A 24,340-nucleotide genomic window follows, 5' to 3' on the forward strand; every position below is an offset into this window, starting at 1 on the left:
GTTTACTGAAATGGTAGTCAACATTTTTTGTCCACAGCTTCAACTGGAGCTAATGGAAGAGTTTCAGTTATTAGTAATGACAAAATCTTAGTATGATTACCAGGGAGGCTAATGCAGGGTATATGACAAAATCATGGGAGGAGGGACCAAGAATTTGACAATTCAGAGTATCAGAAAATTGTCTATGTAGTAATTAAAACAGCTGAGAGTTATGACTGTGATGATGCTGGAATGACGAGAAGTGAGTTAAGAAAAAAAATCTTCCAGCAATGAGGGCAACTAGGAGCAGTAGATTATGTAGTGTGATGATGTGAGATTCAAAGGTTAGGGAGGAGGAAAGAGGAAGGGAGGATTATCTGGAACTAGCTCTGAGGTGCACAGAAGATACATCCCCCATCTTCCTGCCCTAGAAAAGGGAGCAAAACCAGCTACAGTTGGAGAGATAATAGGAACTCCATATATGATTGTTCTGAGTCTACTTCAGTACTTCACTTCATAGATGAGGAAGTTATTTTTAACGTTTTGCAAATTCATAGTTACTAGATTGTGAAGAATTTTCCAGTGCAAAATGTGAATATATATAAACACAGATTAGTCCTGTACACTCTCTACAGATTCATTAAATTCATCACTCATATTTAGAATAATGAATCTCAGGCATTAAAAATTCCTCCTACAGATAACAAGGTAAATTATATCTTTCACTTTCTAAAATGGTAAGTACATGCATTTATTCTACTTCTAAATACATTCAGCAGAAGAATTAAATAGGAAAAGGTTTTTTATCTTGTATGTTATTAATCTAAATTATTAATGGGTAAACAATTAATATATTACTTTTGCATACACATAATGGGAGGTGAAACAAAATCTAACAACTGGACTCTTTTTAAAAAAAAGAGTTTTTGAACATTGTTCATTCATTCATTCATTCTTTTTTGACATAAGTAGAAATTCTGACTCCTTCCTTTGTATTCGACATCTGGTTGCCAATGGCGCTGGGTCAGGCTAGCCCCCGGGCGGACAGTACAGTACACCATTTGATTTGCCTGAATTTGAAACCAAATGCTTTAAACGAGTGTATTTAAACTTCTCAGAAAGAGAAGATTAAATACTAGTATTAGGGGAAAATATTTTTCCCTACAAATTCCTTGGCTTGCTTTTATCAGGCAATGAAAATTTTATAATATAGCATTTTTATTTTGCCTTAACTGCCAAGAAAGTCAAAGTAAAATTTGGGGTTCAACTCTAGCAACAAGATATGTGTTTAGACACAATTATTTCTCATGGTTTAAAAGGTCTTTAGTTCTGTTTGTAGATTTTAGTGCCCAATTTAACATTGTGTTTAAGTTTATGGCATGCTTAATATCTTTTAGGAAGAAGTACCGTTTTAATAAAACCATAAATATTTTATGTTTTTCTCCTCTTAGTGTTTGCTCTTCATATGGCATCTACCTTCTATTTTTTCATGAAAAACAGAACAATTAAGGAAAACTGTAATACTTTTTACACTTAAAAAAAATTCAAAAAGCCTGTGATAATTTTTCAACTAGGAAAGAGTTCACTTACTGCCCATATATCACTAATTCTATGTTTTAATAGAAAAAAAATGCCTTTAAATACAATATTTACTAATATTAAATTGGTTAATTTATTACATTTAAAAATTCCTAGCTGTTTCTACTTTTTAAATATAGATTGCGTCAAAAGATAAGAAATAGCAGAAGTAAAACAAATTAATGACTGAAGGAGTAATTAGTAAAACTTTTTTGTGCACACACCAAAAAGACTGTTTGAAAACTGGGAGCTTTCAAACCAAAACACAAAATGAGGCTCAGAGGGATATTGTTATAAAGCAGCTTATATAGTAAAGAGTGACTATCCTTCACAGTGATTTTGTCTTAAATGATAGGGAATTGGTTAGTGGTTACCTCATATCAACCTTGGGAAACAGTTTAAGTTTTGCTTATGATTTCCAGAGGCATAAGCAAGAAATGACCCAGTTCAAGCTAGTCTTGCAAAATAAGCTACATTAAGCTTTGCTTGTAGGACTGAACTGGTTTTGTCTGCTTAGGGAATTTTCAAGGCTGGTCTCCATTTTTAAAAATTTTAACAGTAACTTGTTTTGTAAAACAACTTATTCTTTCTCTGTGATTTAAAAATGTATTTTGAAAATAATGGATCAGCTTTAGGCACATATAAAGATTACTTTCTTCATATATGAAATCCACTAACCTTTCTAGGAAATAAAATTAAATCTATTTTTAAGAATGAGACTAACTAGGAACCAAATAGACCAGGTAACTGCTGTGCTATTATTGTATGTGATCTGGCAACTCAATAAAACTGTTGGAGTAGAAATACAGAAAAGATGATTGATGAAGAAATGCTCTCTCTCCTGTACCACTTCACATTCAAGTTAAAATGTGAACATGGAGAATTTGGAGAAAGCAGTTTAACAGCTCTAGATATTTTCTTGATTAATACTTCTACCTTAAAATACAAATTTCAACAATTAAATGATTTTCATTCTGAAGGAAATGGAATTTCAAGTAATTGTTTTAATTAACCAAAGAATTTAAAAACTACCTATTTTTCATCTTCTTAAGTGGGTCAAACTCTTAGGAAAGGAATGAAGTGGCTGCCTTGGGCAGAGACATGATGAATATAGATCAAATCAAAATGTGATATGACTTGTTCCACTTACATGGCTTTTTAGAAAGCTTGCTCTGGGTCAAAAAAGGAAAAAAATGGTGCAAGAGCTTGGTAAGTTTTGTGTGACCTGAACTCAAATTCAGGTAAACATATGTAGCCTGAGTGCATTAGCTTGTAAATATACCCAGTTCAGTTCACTCACTTAACGGACATTTATTGGACAGGAACGAGTTGCCAAGCAGGACACAAACTGTACTTTCAAAAGTCTGTGTTTGTAAAAGAAAATGACAACACACACTATGCTTTCAGGACAATTCAGTCTAATGGAGGGTATAAACAAAGGAATGATGGAAAGCAAAGCAAAGCAAAGATCCTGTGACAGCTACTGTGATAGACATCAACACAGATGGAGAAACTGGAGGGTGGGAGGTAAATTTGAACTCTGGAGGAGAGGAAAGCTTCACGGGGGACATATCTGAATTGGGACTTGAAAAATATCCAGTTATGGAGAAGTGGATAAGAATTTCAGGCACAGGGAACAGATGATGAGAAGGCACAGAAGTGGCATATTTTCAGAAACATGGAAATTTGGGTAATTCTTGCACGGTGAAGTGGTGTGAAATAGAGCTATAAAAGTAGAATTGAATTGTATCATAAAGTGCCTTATATAAATGTGAATTTTGTTCCAAGCAGAGATTGAGGAATCAAAAAATGTATTGTTTTGTTTTGCTTTAATTCAAGAATATCAATATTTTTAATTTTAAAATATTTTATAGGAATAACAGTGGATATGAAGAATTAATGTAAGGAGGAAATGGTTATTGTGATGTGAGCTACAAGTCTATTATAGGAGTGATCACAGGGAAAACATGTTTAAGAAACATCTCTGACATAGCTGATTGGATATTGAAGAAAAGGAAGATAGAGAGTTTAGTGATAATGTAGGTTTATTGAAAAAATGAATAATATCTATCAGTGAAGATAAGAAAACTTACTTGGTAAAGCTGTATAAATTCAAGAAATGATATATCAAATTTTTGCCATCTACACTGAACAATATGGGTATTCAATTATGCTCTCTTTTAGGATTGCAAGTAGGGAGACTCTCATAGGTGGTATACTTTAAAATATGTGTGCAGAGGACTGTTCAGAAGTACACTCTTCCTCTAGAACCTGAGAAAAATTTTTTAAATTTGCAGGGCAGGTATAGAGACACAGATGTAGAGAATGGGCATGTGGACCCTGGGGGTGGGAAAGGGGAGGGTGGGACGAAATGGGAGGTTAGAACTGACATATATACACCACCATGTGTAAAATAGATAGCTAGTGGGAACCTGCTATAAAGCACAGGAAGCTCAGCTCTGTGCTCTGTGATGACCTCGACGGGCGGGATGGCGGGGGCGGCATGGGAAGGAGGCCCAAGAGGGAGGGGCTATATGTATACATATAGCTGATTCACTTCGTTGTACAACAGAAACCAACACTACATTGTAAAGCAACTATGCTCCAATTAAAAAAAAAAAAATGAACCAGACTCTTACTGAAACGTAGATAATGGCAGTGTGAGGTTGTATCTTACCATTTAAGACCGTGCATGTATCAGATATTTATTTAAGAGACTGAAATGTTTAAAGGGGTTTTAAAATATATTTTGTTCAATTAATCTTTAAATATTTGCAGTTTAGAAAGCCTAGACTGTAATCACCCACCAGAGACAAAGTATCTCATAATAGTTGACAGGGGAGATTCTTTACCCATATATCTGGGTTCAAATACTTCCTGTTATTTATTAGCTGTGTGACTTAGAGCAAGTGACTTATACTCTCCTTGCTGAAGTTTCTTCATCTGTAAAACAAGAATGATAATAGACAAGACTATTATTAGTAGAGTACTGTAATTACAATGAGGAATAAATAATAAAAGTAAACACTAAGAGTGCCCTTAGCAAAGGCTAGTAAGCACTGATCTAAGCATTTTAATACATGTTCTTATTAATTCCTTATGAGAAGCCCACAGATTATGTATTATTACCCTATTTACAGATGAGGAAATCATGGGAGAGATGCTGACTGACTTGCCAAGTCAAGAAGCCAGTGGTTGGCAGACTCACTCTTTGAACTCAAACAGTCAGGGTTGTTCACTGTCTGTCTTACAACCACTTTATTTCCTGATTCTTTCATGGGTGATTTTACTTTAAGCTTTAAAGGTAGGTGAGCTCACATATGTAAAGTATTTAAATCTTTACATGTATGTCTGGTATTGACTAAGTGCCAGTAAATGTTAGTTGCTTTTCTCACTACTACTCTTTCTACTACAATTTAATAGTTAACCTAGGAATGTCAGAAACTGAAGTGCCTGATATACATATAACATCTTATGTGCATAAATGCACAGCATCTTCTCATCAGTGTAACTGATACTTTGTTAGAGAAGTCTCTATCACAGCAGCTTGTTACTAGTAGCATTCTCTCTCTCTTTTTATTTACCTGGTTTATTGTTTGTCTGCTTTAAACTACATAAGAGAAGAAAGTTTGTCTACCCTTTTTCTGTTTCATACCCAGCAAACAGCTGGACACGTCATAGGCCCTTAGTAAATATTTGTGATAAACAAAGGTGAACACAATAGAAATAAGAAGAAAAGGATCTTTTTCTTCCCTCAGTCCCTTGCATAGCCTATCAACAACATCGAAATGAGGACACAGTGCATTATTTTTCTATAACCATTAACAAGGTGACAAGCAGGCCCTTAGCATAAAGAATGTGAGCATAAAAGAATTGTAAGAGAGGGCTCTCAGGCCCCCTTAATGGTACCATTGCCTTTCTCCCTGGATTACCTACCTGCTTTGTCTCAAGGGAAGCGTAAGAAGGCAAATATATTTCCTAGAGTCGCAGCCAAGATGCAGGTCAGCTCCAGAAAACTATGAAATACCTGCTACAGGAGATTTCTTGGTTTTGGAGGAAAAATATTTGAATTCAAAGAAGAAATTTTTCTTCCTCCAAAAGAGATACGTATACTAATATATTGTGCAGAATAGTACTTACTTACCCTTATAGACTTACATAATCTTATTTCTATTTGAGAGTTAATACTACCAGATAACTTTTATCCCCTTCATGTTCTCAGCAAGAATAAACCATAAGGAGTATTGATATGTTTATTTTAATATCTGAAACTAGACCCTAGCTTTCAAAGTTTTGGAGCACAGAATTATAATATAAAGAAACATGAAGAGGGAATATTTTTTAAAAAGAGTGAAAACCAATGATTTATTAGTGGAAGTTATTTTCTTATATGGAGACCTTTGGAGAAATGAACACAAGAAAGAAGATATGAAACCTTCTTAAATGTCAGTTTTTTGGTAAGAAGTAATTTCTTGGTACTGATTTTCACCTAAGAATGTGTTTGCGATAAGATTTATAAATTGTTTAGGATTGATTGAAAGAGTTGCTCTTAGTCTTATCATATATATTTTTATCACATATGTATATTTTAATTAATCATGTTATAATTAATATATGAGTGTATGTTGTGTAAAAGGTCATGCTGTGGACCTAAAATGTATACACCATGGTTCTAATCCCAAAAAATGTCATCGGAGTGATATATCAGTATAATGCAGAAAGGACAGTGTGATTCGTCGGTGAAAACAATGCTCTTACATGCATTGCATTTTGTTTACCAACAACAGTTACTCGATTTTGACTCAGTTCACCTGATCACATTTTAATAAATCAGTAAAACATACTGATGTCACCTGAATACAGTGTGAAGAATTGTCTGTGACCTCTGATAGCTATATGTTTATAGCTTTAGTCAGTAAAATGATTGCTGTTTTTACCATAGTAGAATTTTAATCTAGATACAAAAATTTAATTCAGAGGGGAAATTTGGTGGAATCATGTAATGAAAAGGAAAGAATGCCAGGGATAGAACCTCAATAGGATCTCTCTGGTTAGAGTAAGAGAAAGAAGATTGATATGTTGTAAACAAAGAGACATGATGATGAAACTCTCAATTCTAACCCAGAGCTCTTTCTCTAGTAAATCAAATTAAATACTTATTGCCTTTTTAAAATGGACTTTTCTCTCATCTTAAAATATTTAATAAAGTAATACTTATTTTAATATACTTACATAGTTCTTATAGTGTACATTCTAATGGTTATGCTTTTTTATGCTACAGTTCACAGAAACTTATGTTTAGTAATTCAAATATGAGCATATAGTGTCATCAATTTTTTAAAATCTAAACAACAGTCATATATGTTATATCATGAAAATATTGAAATATATAAATGAAAATTCAACCAACATATTTTTACAATGTTTTGAACCATGAGGTGCTTTATAGGCTTCTGCTCTTTCTTAACATTCAAATTAATTTTATTTAATTCAAAGCTCCTTCTTTAAATATAGGGGCAACATGTATTTAATTTTGCCAATTTAAAATAAAAGATTTTTGTGCTTTAATTAGCCATTCTCTTTGTGCAGTATCCTTACTGGGTATACTGTAATTATTTGCAAATAGTCCTTACTGCACAATCCATATTGTAAACAGAATTTGAATACGCCCTTTGAAAGGAATGAGGGAATTAATTAAATATATTTCATATATTTTCAAAAATGAACGTCTGCAGCCTAGAAATACCAATGCAAAAAGGACTAGATTTTTTTTTAACTGCAGGTATAATACTTTTGATTTGTTGCAAAAATAAATGAGTTGCAATAAGAGACAGAATGAAATTAGCGTGGTTTTGTACAGCTGTGTCTCACGTCAGAGAATAAATCTATTCTTGAAAATGCAGAAAATTACTTTAAAAAATTAAGCCTTAATTTAGACATACTAGCAAACCCCACTTTTAAAGGAACATTTGTTTGTGTATGTGTGTGTGTGTGTGTGTGTATCTTTGCTCAGTGCTTTGCATATAGTCTGAAGGGACAAAACAACTTTAGGGGAAAAAAACTATAAAATCTTTATTATGTATATCCAAATCACAAATTTCAAATTGTTTTCTCGAAAGAGTTTTTATATGGCTCATGTATGAAAGCACTTGTGTATTTACATTGACATAGAAGTGACAAAGCACCTACATGTTGAGGATGGTATTGGGGAGATTTTCATAGAATTTCAATATCTAGATTACGAGCTCCATGAGGACAGGTACTGTTTTATGTTTTGATCCCTGAAATGTTCCAAGCCTGTACGTCGTACAGAGTGAGCACTCAATATATTCATTATTCTCGGAATACTTTTGTTGAATGAATGAATGGACAATTTGTAAATGATCACCATGCTTGTTTTAGATAATAAAAATGAGAATGTAACCAGTTGTAAGTTACTTGTTTGAGACAGGTAGTGGCAATACCTAATACCTAGGTTCCTAAGGCAGTGATATTGTCTTCAGTAAAATATTTTATTCTTAAGTACTAAATCAATGATAAAAGTAAACATCTAACCAAGGTTATTTGTACTAAAATGTTATACTCTTTTGTTCTATATACCTCCTTTCTTAAATCATCCTATGATTTACAAAGCATTTCTCCATGATCTAGATACATAAAGTAATATCAATTTTATTATGACAATTTATTTGTCCATTCAATAAACACTTAGTAAGTGCTTTCCTTCAGCAGTATGCTAAGTAGTGGGAATAAAATTGTGTACACGTGACTGCCACAGTCCCTGCCCCATGGACATCTCCTCTTGTGACAGAAACAAATAAAAAACAAGTAAACACATACATTAGCAAAATAAATTTGTCTTGTGATAGTGCTTTGAACAAAATTAATGGAGATTGGGGGTTTGGGGATTGAATGAATCTGTAGTTACAGTGATCAGGGGATGCACTTTCAAGGAAGTAACATTTAAGCTGAGATCTGAAAGTTGCAAGTTCAGCTTAAAAGTGACTTCCCCATTTGTATAGCGTCTAAAATTTCTCCAAAGGCAGGCATCTGTGCCACTGGGAGGGGGACAAGGAGAGAGGTTACTACAACTGTGATGTGCAGTCATCAGTAGAGTTGGAAATGTTTGCATCGAGTAGTTAATTCCTATTTACCAAAATGGAAACGTCCCTATTATGTCAAATAGTTATTATGAGGCATCCATATTTTTTATGTTGTTCAACCAATGTTTGGGATGTTAAAATAACTGCCTAATAGAAAACAAAGAAATAGAATTTTAATAATACCCAAGCAAGTGCAGTATAAATTTATATATCAAATCTTGACTATATTTCTATTTTTTATTTGATTTCTTTATTTTATACATGTTTCCCAGGATAGTCCACTGGTCTTACAGTCTGACAGGAATGTAACAGTGAATGCAAGAAATCACATGGGGCAGTTAACTGGACAGCTGACAGTAGGTGAGTGCTTTGGGGTAAAGATTGCTCATACCATCTTACTCCATTTAAAACTCTGTGGTTGTTTAAATTGGGAAAAGCAGAAGTATATTATTTCTCTAATATATATTTAGGCATCCCATTCCAGCCCAATTAGCTTGCACATGATTTGATTTGTCATAGGCTAGTTATGGTCATTGTTACTCTTGTCATTGTGTTATTGTGAGACTGAATTGCCTATATTTTGCTGTTATTACTCTTGAATTATGAAATGTACCACTTTCCTAACAATATCTCCCTAGTATATGTTAAATTATAGTAAATAGGCTAAAACAAACATGAGATGTAACATCTATGTATCATTTGTTCTAAACAAATAATTTACTAATTATTATCTGCTTATAAACTTAGAAAAAATAATACAGTAATTGAGTCTAAAGAATCTTAACATTGATCAATTAATTATAAATTTGATGTTGAAATTATATATATCTTAAGGTTTATAGGGTTTAGAAGTTGTAAATATAAGTTTATGATAAAATATTACTAACATTTTCTCATATTGTCAAAATATTAATTTAGAGATTCGTTAGTGGCATTATTATTTGACTGAAGTTTTATAAGAAAAAAGGGAAATTAAAAGTCAGTTGTAATCATGTAAAATGGTACAAAGACTTGATTTGTGTGTAATTGCTAAAATATTTTTAAAATACTGTATTTTTCTGTGGGAAAACTACCTAATACTTACTGATATTGTATATGTATGATAGTATATTATAAAGAGTAAATTGCAATTTTGAGGGCTGAGTTATCCTTATCTTGAGAAATTAATCATCATCTAATGCAAATGTATGTTTCCAGTATTTCTAATTAAATTACAAAAGAGTATGACATATGAAATGTGAGATTTATAAACATGAACTTGATTCTGTCCACTTATTTCTAGGTATATGAAACACTTTTTGATGTTACTCACTTTAATGAAGCCAAAAGTGAAACTTACATTGTGGCATATGTGTATTTTGAAAAAATATAGTTGCATTTTATTATAATTATTAAATTTTATTTTGCATTTTATTTACATTATAAAAGTTGGTCAGTAGATATCTATCAATTGCTACATTTGATAGTATTTTGTGACATGATATCAATTACAAGGGGGGACTATAGACAAATGGATTAAAAATTAGAGAAAAGAAGTATGTCTGTGGACACAGAACTGATTCAGAAGCACCAGGCCCTTAATTTAAATGTCTATGCCAATTTACTATTGCTATGTTGGAACTGCAGAAACAGGCCTAAACTGGGCAGATTTTCCATATCATTTTTTTTTTTAATGTTGAGAACTCTTTAGCTAGATAGAACTTTATTCTGCATCCTTTTCTTGGTTAAAAAAAACAAAACAAAACAAAAAAACGTCCACAGTGGAAATGCCAACCTATAAATTGAACACGCAAAGACCATATACCAATGTCCACTGTCACATGCAATCACTACATAACTACTGTACTACCTATTGAGCAAAGCAGCTGTTTGATTTTATGAAGGATAATCAAATACCATTTACATTTTGCTACCTGCTTTCCTGCAGTAAATAAAGAATAATAGTATTGTGATTGTGTTTTCAACCACTGTTCCAAGTTGATTTTAACGTAGAATCAATATTTTCCAATTACACGAAAAGAAAGAGAGAAGAATGAAGAGGAACAGAAAGGGTGATAGGTTAGGGAGAAAGATTAAGCTTAGTTTTAAATGAAGCAAGTCTATTTAATGATGCAGCATCTTATTTCTGTGGATAGAAACATACTTATTCCAGTGAGGCTTAAGCTAAAAACAGTTTAATATCCTGGTCCTCTGAGTGTACTGTTGGTGACCTCCATCTTTTCACTGCTTTGTATTTTTCAGTAGACATACAAAGAACAAAGGAAGAAGTAGATAAAGGGGAGTAGGTCAGGGATAATGTATTCATTTTTGGAGTCAAACCATATGGGAGTCCAAAACAATAATTATCTCTTGGAGACTCACTTTTCTCATCTCTAAAATAGAGATACGGACATTTATTTAGAATCATACATAAGAATTGGGGCAATTTCAGTGTCTGCAAATCTTAGGCAATTAAATCTCGAATTGGTTATTATTTGGATGATGGTGATTGTAATTTTTGGTATCACTTAAGTTACAAATACATTGCTATCATGTGAAAAATTTCATGATGCTTTTCTATCCAATGTGTCTCTGGGATAGTAGTTGAGGAATACATGCTGGATTATAATACTGTTACAAAGATATACTACAAAACACATCACAGAAAGTGTGCCTGATGTGTGGATAATGTTTTAATCATGTCATGATAAAATTATCTTTAGGTAGAATTTGAAGAGATAAATGGATGGATTCAGTCAGGATTCATTTTTAATTATATTGACATAAAGTAACTGTTTTAAGCCTCTTTTCCTATTTCCTTTTTTTCATTCTTTCAGTTTTTGTTTAGGGGCATGGTCTTGATTATAGTTTAGGCATGACATTACTTGGCAATATTTTTAAAAATATGCTACTGAAAAATAGACTAATATTTATGGAAAATAAATTCAGTTATTCTTCACTGTCTAGGTAAAAAAATTCTAATCTCTACCCTAAATCTGTCAATCATGATTAGGAAAATATAGTCAATTCTACCAATGTGACAGACTTTGAATATTTTTCCACATTTTATTTTCATTGTAAATGGGAAAAGAAAATTTCCCTTATCAGTAGCTACTTGTAACATTTTTCTCAAAAATACATATAAGATTGTTCAGCCAAGCAAATATCCACTGCCCTTGTACTCTGCCCTTCTGTTTTTGTTTACAAGTGTACCTTCCTACTGATCCAGTTCTCAGGGATACTTATAGTCCATGGCCTAGGCAGACCGGTGTGTTAATTCTAATCCAAACTCACTCTAAGAATATGAAACCAGATTATTTATAATCCAATAAGGCAAAGAAAATATTTTATATATATGCCAGCTCAGACATAATCAAAACTAAAACGAAACATTTTTAGAAATTCGGTAAATTTTAAAAATGACAAATATTGTTGTATGCTTTAAGTGCCAGGCTTTACGTAAATTTCTGATATATCGGAATCTCCCTATGAAATTTAAGACTATAATTTCTTTTTGACTCTCATTTATTTATATATTTTTAACATCTTTATTGGAGCATAATTGCTTTAAAATGGTGTGTTAGTTTCTACTTTATAACGAAGTGAATCAGTTATACATATACCTATGTCCCCATATCTCCTCCTTCTTGCGTCTCCCTCCCACCCTCCCTATCCCACCCCTCTAGGTGGTCACAAACCACCGAGCTGATCTCCCTGTGCTATGTGGCTGCTTCCCACTAGCTATCTATTTTACATTTGGTAGTGTATATATGTCCATGCCACTCTCTCACTTTGTCCCATTTTACCCTTCCCCCTCCTCATATCCTCAAGTCCATTCTCTACTACGTCTGTGTCTTTATTCCTGTCTTGGCCCTAGGTTCTTCATGAACTTTCTATTTTTTTCCCTCAGATTCCATATATATGTGTTACCATACGGTATGTCTTTCTCTTTCTGACTTACTTTGAATATTTTTCCACATTTTTTCATTGTAAACTAAACATTTTCAGAATTCGGGTACATTTTTAAAATGACAAATATTGTTGTATGCTTAAAGTTCCAGGCTTCACTCTCTGTGACAGACTCTAGGTCCATCCACCTCACTACAAATAACTCAATTTTGTTTCTTTCTATGGCTGAGTAATACTCCATTCTGTATATGTGCCACACCTTCTTTATCCATTCATCTGTTGATGGACACTTAGGTTGCTTCCATGTCCTGGCTATTGTACATAGAGCTGCAGTGAACATTTTGGTACATGACTCTTTTTGAATTATGGTTTTCTCAGGGAATATGCCCAGTAGTGGTATTGCTGGGTCATATGGTAGTTCTATTTTTAGTTGTTGTTGTTGTTGTTTTTGTGGTACGCGGGCCTCTCACTGTTGTGGCCCCTCCCGTTGTGGAGCACAGGCTCTGGATGCGCAGGCTCAGTGGCCATGGCTCATGGGCCCAGGCACTCCGCGGCATGTGGGATCTTCCTAGACTGGGGCACGAACCCATGTCCCCTGCATTGGCGGGTGGACTCTCAACTACTGTGCCACCAGGAAAGCCCTATTTTTAGTTTTTTAAGGAACCTCCATACTGTTCTCCATAGTGGCTGTATCAATTTACATTCCCACCAACAGTGCAAGAGGGTTCCCTTTTCTCCACACCCTCACCAGCATTCATTGTTTGTAGTTTTTTTGATGATGGCCCTTCTGACTGGTGTGAAATGATATCTCATTGTAGTTTTGATTTGCATTTCTCTAATGATTAATGATGTTGAGCACACTTTCAAGTGTTTGTTGGCAATCTATTTCTTCTTTGGAGAAATGTCTGTTTAGGTCTTCTGCCCAATTTTGGATTGGGTTGTTTGTTTTTTTGATATTGAGCCTCATGAGCTGCTTGTAAATTTTGGAGATTAATCCTTTGTCAGTTGCTTCATTTACAAATATTTTCTCCGATTCTCAGGGTTGTGTTTTCGTCTTGTTTATGGTTTCCTTTGCGGTGCAAAAGCTTATAAATTTCATTAGGTCCCATTTGTTTATTTTTGTTTTTATTTCCATTTCTCTAGGAGGTGGGTCAAAATGGATCTTGCTGTGGTTTATGTCATAGAGTGTTCTACCTATGTTTTCCTCTAAGAGTTTGATGGTGTCTGGCCTTACATTTAGGTCTTGAATCCATTTTGAGTTTATTTTTGTGTCTGGTGTGAAGGAGTGCTCTAATTACATACTTTTACATATACCTGTACAGTTTTCCCAGCACCACATATTGAAGAGGCTGTCTTTTCTCCACTGTATATTCTTGCCTCCTTTATCAGAGATAAGGTGCCCATATGTGCGTGGGTTTATCTCTGGGCTTTCTATCCTGTTCCATTGATTTATATATCTGTTTTTGTGCCAGTACCATACTATCTTGATTACTGTAGCTTTGTAGTATAGTCTGAAGTCAGGGAACCTGATTCCGCCAGCTCCATTTTTCTTTCTCAAGATTGCTTTGGCTATTCAGGGTCTTTTGTGTTTCCATACATATTGTGAAATTTTTTGATCTAGTTCTATGAAAAATGCCAGTGGTAGTTTGATAGGGATTGCATTGAATCTGTAGATTGCATTGGGTAGTAGAGTCATTTTCACAATGTTGATTCTTCCCATCCAAAAACATGGTATATCTCTCCATCTGTTTGTATCATCTTTAATTTCTTTCATCAGTGTCTTATAATTTTCTGCATACAGGTATTTTGTCCCTTAGGTAGGTTAATTCTCAGGTATTTTATTCTTTTTGTGGCAGTGGTAAATGAGAGTGTTTCCTTAATGTCTCTTTCAGATTTTTCATCATTAGTATACAAGAATGCAAGAGGTTTCTGTGCATTAATTTTGTATCCTGCTACTTTACCCAATTCATTGATTAGCTCTAGTAGTTTTCTGGTAGCATCTTTTGGATTCTCTATGTATAGTATCATGTCATCTGCAAACAGTGACAGCTTTACTTCTTCTTTTCCCATTTGGATTCCTTTTATATCTTTTTCTTCTCTGATTGCTGTGGCTAAAACTTCCAAAACTATGTTGAATAATAGTGGTGAGAGTGGGCAACCTTGTCTTGTTCCTGATCTTAGTGGAAATGGTTTCAGTTTTTCACCATTGAGGATGATGTTGGCTGTGGGTTTGTCATATATGGCCTTTATTATGTTGAGGAAAGTTCCCTCTATGCCTACTTTCTGGAGGGTTTCAATCCTAAATGGGTGTTGAATTTTGACAAAAGCTTTTTCATCTATTGAGTTCATCATATGGTTTTTATTCTTCAAGTTGTTAATATGGTGTATCACATTGATTGATTTGCGTAAATTGAAGAATCCTTGCATTCTTGGGATAAACCCCACTTGATCATGGTGTATGATCCTTTTAATGTGCTATTGGATTCTGTTTGCTAGTGTTTTTGCATCTATGTGCATCAGCAATGTTGGCCTGTAGTTTTCTTTCTTTGTGGTTTCTTTCTGGTTTTCATATCAGGGTGATGGGGGCCTCGTAGAATGAGTTTGGGAGTGTTCCTCCCTCTGCTATATTTTGGAAGAGCTTGAGAGGGATGGGTGTTAGCTCTTTTCTAAATGTTTGAAAGAAGTCACCTGTGAATCCATCTGGTCCTGGGCTTTTGTTTGTTGGAAGATTTTTAGTCACAGTTTCAATTTCAGTGCTTGTGATTAGTCTGTTCATATTTTCTCTTTCTCCCTGGTTCAGTCTGGGAAGGTTGTGCATTTCTAAAAATTTGTCCATTTCTTCCAGGTTGTCCATTTTATTGGCATATAGTTGCTTGTAGTAATCTCTCACGATCCTTTATATTTCTGCGGTGTCTGTTTTTACTTCTCCTTTTTCATTTCTAATTCTATTGATCTGAGTCTTCTCCCTTTTCTTCTTGATGAGTCTGGGTAATGGTTTATCAATTTTATCTTCTCAAAGAACCAGCTTTTAGTTTTATTGATCTTTGCTATCATTTCCTTCATTTCTTTTTCATTTATTTCTGATCTGATCTTTATGATTTCTTTCCTTATGCTAACTTTGGGGGTTTTTTCTTCTTTTTCTCTAATTGCTTTAGATGTAAGGTTACGTTTTTTATTTGAGATGTTTCTTACGGTAGGCTTGTATAGCTATAAACTTCCCTCTTAGAACTGCTTTTGCTGCATACCAAAGGTTTTGGGTCATCGTGTTTTCATTGTCATTTGTTTCTAGGTATTTTTTGATTTCCTCTTTGATTTCTTCAGTGATCTCTTGGTTATTAAGTAGTGTATTGTTTAGCCTCCATGTGTTTGTATGTTTTACAGATTTTTTCGTGTAATTAATATCTAGTCTTATAGTGTTGTGATTGGAAAAGATACTTGATATGACCTCAATTTTCTTAAATTTACCAAGGCTTGATTTGTGACCCAAGATATGATCTATCCTGGAGAATGTTCCATGAGCACTTGAGAAAAATGTGTATTCTGTTGTTTTTGGATGGAGTGTCCTATAAATATCAATTAAGTCCATCTTGTTTAATGTATCATTTAGAGCTTGTGTTTCCTTATTTATTTTCATTTTGGATGATCTGTCCATTGGTGAAAGTGGGGTGTTAAAGTCCCCTACTATGAATGTGTTACTGTCGATTTCCCCTTTTATGGCTGTTAGTATTTGCCTTATGCATTGAGGTGCTCCTATGTTGGGTGCCTAAATATTTAGAATTGTTTTATCTTCTTCTTGGATCGATCCCTTGATCATTATGTAGTGTTCTTCTTTGTCTGTTGTAACAGTCTTTCTTTTAAAGTCTATTTTGTCTGATATGACAATTGCTACTCCAGCTTTCTTTTGATTTCCATTTGCATGGGATATCTTTTTCCATCTTTTTCCATAGGTCTGAAGTGGTTCTCTTGTAGACAGCATATATATGGGTCTTGTTTTTGTATACATTCAGCCAGTCTACGTCTTTTGGTTGGAGCCTTTAATCCATTGACATATAAGGTAATTATCAATATATATGTTCCTATTACCATTTTCTTAATTGTTTTGTGTTTGTTATTGTAGGTCTTTTCCTTCTCTTGTGTTTCCTGCCTAGAGAAGTTCCTTTAGCATTTGTTGTAAAGCTGCTTTGGTGGTGCTGAATTCTTTTAGCTTTTGCTTGTCTGTAAAGGTTTTAATTTCTCCATCAATTCTGAATGAGATCCTTGCTGGGTAGAGTAATCTTGGTTGTATGTTTTTCTCCTTCATCACTTTAAATATGTCCTGCCACTCCCTTCTGGCTTGCAGAGTTTCTTCTGAAAGATCAGCTGTTAACCTTATGGGGATTCACTTGTGTGTTATTTGTTGTTCTTCCTTTGCTGCTTTTAATATTTTTTCATTGTATTTAATTTTTGATAGTTTGATTAGTATGTGTCTTGGCATGTTTCTCCTTGGATTTATCCTGTATGGGACTCTCTGTGCTTCCTGGACTTGATTAACTATTTCCTTTCCCATATTAGGGAAGTTTTCAACTACAATCTCTTCAAATATTTTCTCAGTCCCTTTCTTTTTCTCTTCTTCTTCTGGGACCCCTATAATTCGAATGTTGGTATGTTTAATGTTGTCCCAGAGGTCTCTGAGTCTGTCTTCAATTGTTTTCATTCTTTTTTCTTTATTCTGCTCTGCAGTAGTTATTTCCACTATTTTATCTTCCACGTCACTTATCCGTTCTTCCGCCTCAGTTATTCTGCTATTGATCCCTTCTAGATAATTTTTAAATTCATTTATTGTGTTTTTCATCACTGTTTGTTTGCTCTTTCGTTCTTCTAGGTCCTTGTTAAATATTTCTTGTATTTTCTCCATTCTATTTCCAAGATTTTGTATCATCTCTACTATCATTATTCTGAATTCCTTTTCAGGTAGACTGCCTATTTCCTCTTCATTTGTTAGGTCTGGTGGGTTTTTGCCTTGCTCCTTCATCTGCTGTGTGTTTCTCTGTCTTCTCATTTGGCTTAACTTACTGTGTTTGGGGTCTCCTTTTCGCAGGCTGCAGGTTTGTAGTTCCCGTTGTTTTTGGTGTCTGCCCCCAGTGGCTAAGGTTGGTTCAGTGGGTTGTGTAGGCTTCTTGGTGGAGGGGACTGGTGTTCTGGTGAATGAAGCTGGATCTTGTCTTTCTGGTGGGCAGGTCCACGTCTGGTGGTGTGTTTTGGGGTATCTGTGGCCTTATTATGATTTTAGGCAGGCTCTATGCTAATGGGTGGGGTTGTGTTCCTGTCTTGCTAGCTGTTTGGCATAGGGTGGCCAGCACTGTAGCTTGTTGGTCGTTGAGTGGAGCTGGGTCTTGGCATAGAGATGGAGATCTCTGGGAAATTTTCGCTGTTTGATGTTATGTGGAACTGGTAGGTCTGTTGTGGACCAATGTCCTGAACTTGGATCTCCCACCTCAGAGCCACAGCCCTGAAGCCTGGCGGGAGTACAAAGAGCCTGTCACCCACACAGCTCAGAATAAAAGGGAGAAAATATAAGAAAGATAGAAAAAAAGAAAGAAAGAGAGAGAGAGAGAGAGAGAGGGAGGGAGGGAGGAAAGAAGGAAAGGAAGAAAGAAAGGAGATAAAATAAAATAAAATAAAGCTAAATAAAAGAAAGTTATTGAAATAAAAAATAATTATTAAGAAAACATTTTTTAAAATATATAGATAAATAAATAACGGACAGACAGAACCCTAGGACAAATGGTAAATGTAAAGCTATAAAGACAAAATCACACACAGAAGCATACACATACACACTCACAAAAAGAGAAAAAGGGGAAATATATATATATCTTTGCTCCCAGAGTCCACCTCCTCAATGTGGGATGATTCGTTGTCTATTCAGGTATTCCAGAGATGCAGGGTACATCTAGTTGATTGTGGAGATTTAATCCGCTGCTCCTGAGGCTGCTAGGAGAAATTTCCCTTTCTCTTCTTTGTTTGCACAGCTCTCCGGGGTTCACCTTTGGATTTGGCCCCGCCTCTGCGTGTAGGTCGCCTGAGGGCGTCTGTTCTTCGCTCAGACAGGACAGGGTTAAAGGAGCAGCTGATTCGGGGGCTCTGGCTCACTCAGGCCTGGGGGAGGGAGGGTTACGGATGCGGGGCGAACCTGCGGGGCAGAGGCCGATGTGACGTTGCACCAGCCTGAGGCGCGCCGTGCAGTCTCCCAGGGAAGTTGTCCCTGGATCCCGGGACACTGGCAGTGGCGGGCTGCACAGGCTTCCGTGAGGGGAGGCATGGATAGTGACCTGTGCTCGCACACAGGCTTCTTGGTGGCGGCAGCAGTGGCCTTAGGGCCTCATGCCCGTCTCTGGGGTCCGCGCTGATAGCCACGGCTCACGCCCGTCTCTGGAGCTTCTTTAAGCGGCGCTGGAAAGAAAGAGGCAAGAAAAAGTCTCTTGCCTCTTCGGCAGCTCCAGACTTTTTCCCGGACTCCCTCCTGGCTATCTGTGGCGCACTAACCCCGCAGGCTGTGTTCACGCCGCCAGTCCTCTCCCTGGGGTCCGACCTCCGAAGCCCGAGCCTCAGGTCCCAGCCCCGCCCACCCCGGCGGGTGAGCAGACAAGCCTCTCGGGCTGGTGAGTGCCGGTCGGCGCCGATCCTCTGTGCGGGAATCTCTCCGCTTTGCCCTCCACACCACTGTGGCTGCGCTCTCCTCCGTGGCTCCGAAGCTTCACCCCTCCACCACCCGCAGTCTCCACCCACGAAGGGGCTTCTAGTGTGTGGAAACGTTTCCTCCTTCACAGCTCCCTCCCACTGGTGCGGTCCCATCCCTATTCTATTGTCTTTCTTTTTTCTTTTGCCCTACCCAGGTACGTGGGGAGTTTCTTGCCTTTGGGGAGGTCTGAGGTCTTCTGCCTGCATTCTAGTGGGTGTTCTGTAGGAGCTGTTCCACATGTAGATGTATTTCTGATGTATTTGTGGAAAGGAAGTTGATCTCCAAGTCTTACTTTTCCGCCATCTTGAAGCTCCTCCAAGACTAATTTCTTATGACCTTAATAACATAGGAGAAGATGAATGAACTCTAGATTTCTTCTTACAAATTTCTCTTCTTAGAATAAAGCTGAAAGAGAGGTATCGGATTGTTTGGGGGAAGTAGTTTAAGAAAGTACGGAATCCCAGGAGTTCAGACTCCTTGAAAACCAACAAGAACTTAATTCTCAGAATCCTTCTCCAGGTCAAATTTTCTATTTTTCAATCTGTAATTACTATGCTAGCAGGACATTCCTTTTTTATATAAGTGACAACAGTGTGTGATATTTAGTGTTATATGTTCATATGTGTTGATAGTACTATATTTTATATTTTTCAGGACATTTCCATCAAATAATTTAGATAAAAATGTGTGAATTATGCACCATTATTGTGAAGCTTATTATAGTCTCTTAGGAAACTGCTACAATGTGATATATAGAATAAAAATCATTTCCTTAGGGAAGTGCAGATGAAATATTGTCATGTAGTTTTGATATAGACATTGTTCATAATACTGATAATAGTGATAATTAATGCTGTAAGAATTAGATTTGCTAAAAATGTAATAACCTTTCCCACAGTATGATTCAGATAATGAGTTATCTTTTTTAACAATAATATTACATTGATCGATAATAGAAAATATTTAAACTACTTTCATAAGTAGTTTAAACAATATAAATGTTGATTTCAGCAAAACAATGTTTTCAGTAACTCTTAGCCAATTTGATTAAGGTATGAAAATTATATGTTGCTTTTTCTTACATTCCATTACAAAGCATTGTTTATCTTTGAAAAAGCAATAGCTGAAAAGTAATACTTTTTTTTTTTCCTTCTCTTATGCCTTCTGTCATCAGTCTATACCTGGAGGATAAAAGTAAAAGAAAGTTAAATTGAAAAGTTGAACAAGGAATGATAGTAATGTGTAGAACTAGTTTTTGTTTTTAATTCTTTTTATTTGGTAGCCTCGCTCATTTAAATTTCAGTCACAAACAATGATGTTTGAGCAACCTGGCATGGCTGTTATGTGGTCCTGTGTCATAAACATGATAAGTTCCACGATGACGTGTCTATCCTTATCCCAGTAAAACATTAAGACTGTGTATTAAATAATTGTATGTCATTGTTCTAAAATTTTACTTTTAAAATGTGTTTAAAATCACAACCATATGCTTCAAATGGAATCTCCATATGTCATCATAATTTTCCTTGTTGAGTGCTCAACACATATAGGAGAATCAATTAGCTCCTAGGAACTGCTCGCTATTATTGTCTTTGATATTCTTAATTCCATTTATCAAAAATCAGTGACATACCAAGTTATATAAAAACCTTAATTACAATCAATAACTCCTCATTTTTTCTTTCTTCCATACTTCTTCAGTGCCCAAAGTCGTGGTTGTCTTAATGTAATAAGAATGAATATTATTTGCAAGAAATTAAAGTATTTACATTTAGTGCTAGTTTTCTTTTCATATTTCAAATTTTGAGGATTAAACACCATATAATAATGAAAACAGTTATGGACAGCTTCTGCAGCAGGGTCAACTGTGGTTTCTTCTGAAGTCTGAGGCGCTTTCCTTCATCACCCTGAGAGGATTTATGAGGGAGCTGGACAGGGAGTGGGACATATAAGCAGCCTATGTGCCCGAAGAGAGGTGTCAGTACCAGTCCTTTGCCTTTTCCAGGGGCTGTCGATCAGCTACACACTTAAAAATCAAATTTGTTTTATTCTTGTTTAGAGAAGATGAGCTTGGTAAACAATCCTCACATTAGGATTCTGTAAGGCAAATATATTTTTATTTGTTTTCTTACCATTTTGGGTCAATATACACGAATAATACAGTCTATAGGATGATACAGTCACTTTTGAGATACATTAAGTTTAAAAGGAGATAAGTAAAAATGGACTAACATACAAAATTACGTTAAAATTAGTACATTGTTTATCCATAGGGAAGCTATTTGTATCCTATCAAGAGATTGATTAAACGGCATTGACCTTTCCGGTAGTAAAGGTGTAAAGGGAAATGTGACTAATGACATGATCCCACTATATTTAAGGAGAAAACATCTAAATATCTTATGGGAAACCCGGTATTTTTCCTCACATACACTGAACAAAAGTTACAATAGTTTAACAGAAAGAAATCGAGATGACATATTGTAGACTATTTTTAGCAACTCTATATCAAAAGAAGCATTGGGTCTGCTAATACTCTGGCAGAGTGCTTTAAAGAAGGCTGAGAACACAACAGCAAAATGCAGTTAGATAAAATCATTGTAGGGGGCAAGAAATAAAACATGTTTACTAGTTCAACTTAATTCAACGATGAGAATCTAGATTTATCTGCAAGAAATCATATGTGTGTCTTTTAAATATTCCTTAATTGACATATACTTTCATCCAGGCTTATTATTGGTCAAATGGGGTGAGAGCCCAAATAGTTAGTGATTTTTGCTGGCTTTTTTCATTTCAGAAATAAAGTGAACCGATGATAAAATTGACATCCTTTAGTAAAAACTGAAAACCCTAAGTCTCTTAACTGTGTTGATGCCTCTGCCCACCTCAGTACATCCCCCAACATCCAAGACAGGCAGACAGACAGACACACACACACACACACACACACACACACACACAGCACAGCACACAGGCCTCCCCACAGAACTGGTACAAGGAAAATTCTGGGAAGTAAAGCCAGTACAACTTTAAAGAAACATTTCTAAGTCTACTGCCACACACAGCAGGCTTCACTGACACATGAGCATTTTATTTCATGCAATATGCTACAAACTAATTTGTCTTGAAGCTTTTCCAAAAATCTTTGCTAGCCACCTATCACAGCAAAATAAAAACTCAGTAATGCAAGCAATGAGTACAATCACATAATTTTAAGGGAACTGTTACTAGTAAGAATTTAATATACACTTAGTGTGTATTAGATTGTTGAAACCACTGAGCATGTATTTAATGTTCCACAGACTTAAGTTAATCTATATATCCAAAGATTTCAGCATATCAGACACAAAGCATGCTTGCTAGAAAGGCATTTTTATTGTGACTAGTTACTAAGAGATGTTTTAGAAACCAAAAAAATCAGAGCATAAGGTCAATGAAAATTAATCGTTAAAATATAGGAATATATCAATTTTCCCTACTACTATTATGAAGATAATCATATGAATTATGTAATATATCAAAATGTTGTAGAAGGGTATGTTCACCTAGAAATCATAATTTCCTCAGAAACTAGTTTTAGGAAGAAATTATATTTTTATAGTTAATAACATAGATTCAGGAGCCAGCTAAATCCTAGATGTATCACTTCCAACTCTGTGACCTTATGCAAGTTACTCAGGGCATTCTCTCCAAGCTTCCATGGGGATAATACAAGCACTCATCTTATACAGCAGATGTGAGAATTAAATAAGTGAATATATGTGAAGTGCTAGGAACACTTCCTGGAGCATAGTACGCATTATGTATATGTTAGTAATTGTAAATTTTATTAAATCTACCTGTAAATAATTCTGTACACTTGACCAAACCTCTGGGTTTTATTTTCCTTATCTATAAAAGGAATATTATATGAGATTGTCTCCATGGTTCTTTGCTGTTCCAAGTCTAAAAGTGAAAAATTATTTTTTTACCTTTAAAGAAAGAAATTGGCTGATAAATCCTCTGGTCCATTAAATTCCCTATATTCCACACTCCTGACAAAAATGACATCTAAGTTGATTATTGACATCTTAGCCCCAAATTATGAGTACATATTTTTCATTTTAAATGACGAATGCAAATAAGCACAACTAATCAGCATATTATGTTTTCATTCTTTCATCAAATTTTGGCTTATAAAAAAAGTTTTTTTTAATGAAAGCTAATCTACAAAATAATTCAACAAGTGCAGTCAGCTTATTTTTGTCAATACTAAACATCAGCATGTTTTTTCTCTAAATGAATGGAGAAAAATGTAGATGAGAGTTTTATAATAAATATTTAAAGACCCCTAAAGTGGCATGTAATCTTGCATTAAAGCAGTTACTGTGAACACCTGGGAATCACTTAATTGACTGCAGATGTGGTGTAGGACATACAAAAAGTAGAAGGTTACAGATTATTCTCACGTACCAAATTTATGTTATTTGTCATTGACTCATTTTTTTTTTTTAACTTAGAGAATGCTGTAATAGTCGGGGACAACTTAATGAGGATGAATATTTTATGTAAAATGTGTTGTGCAAATCTTGAAGACTGAATCAACACAACACTTAGGATTAATATTACATGTACATTTTAAATGATTAAATATGTTGTTGATTTTTTAGTTCATTATTAATTCATTCATTGATATTAATTAAACTGCCAATTAGTTTAATTAATTAATCAGTTTGGGAAAATAGATGCCTGTGATATTAGGAAAAAGATGGCATTCTTATAAATTAGGACCCTAAATTGGTGTAACTCAGGTATAAAGAGAATTATAATGCCCGAAGAAAAGACAATAATGTACATGTTTTGAAACATTATATCACAGTATTTTATATCATGTGTTAACAGCCTGAATCATTACACTACCTTTTGAAGTTACTGCTTGTTATTACCTTAAAAAGAGAAAAATGCATTGTCTCAAGTATTTAGTTTAACTCTCAAGTATTTGTATATTTAGAAGTGCAGGATCAGGGCATACCAAGAATGTTTCTGTTGTTGTTTTTTTTTTTATGGTGAAATCATGGCTTTTCTTTTTTAA

General features: G+C 34.9%; 1 protein-coding gene across 1 annotated transcript in view; it reads left to right on the forward strand.

The window, feature by feature from the left end:
* SGCZ (sarcoglycan zeta) overlaps window positions 1-24,340 on the forward strand; it is an 899,256-nt gene that overhangs the window by 798,902 nt on the left and 76,014 nt on the right. Inside the window, exon 4 of the mRNA XM_032618431.1 lies at window positions 8,933-9,020. Within this exon, the coding sequence (XP_032474322.1) occupies window positions 8,933-9,020 (88 nt within the window). The remainder of the gene's footprint in view (window positions 1-8,932; window positions 9,021-24,340) is intronic.

The sequence above is a fragment of the Phocoena sinus genome, chromosome 21 (genome assembly GCF_008692025.1).
Source record: "Phocoena sinus isolate mPhoSin1 chromosome 21, mPhoSin1.pri, whole genome shotgun sequence".
In the NCBI taxonomy this organism is placed as follows: Eukaryota; Metazoa; Chordata; class Mammalia; order Artiodactyla; family Phocoenidae; genus Phocoena; species Phocoena sinus.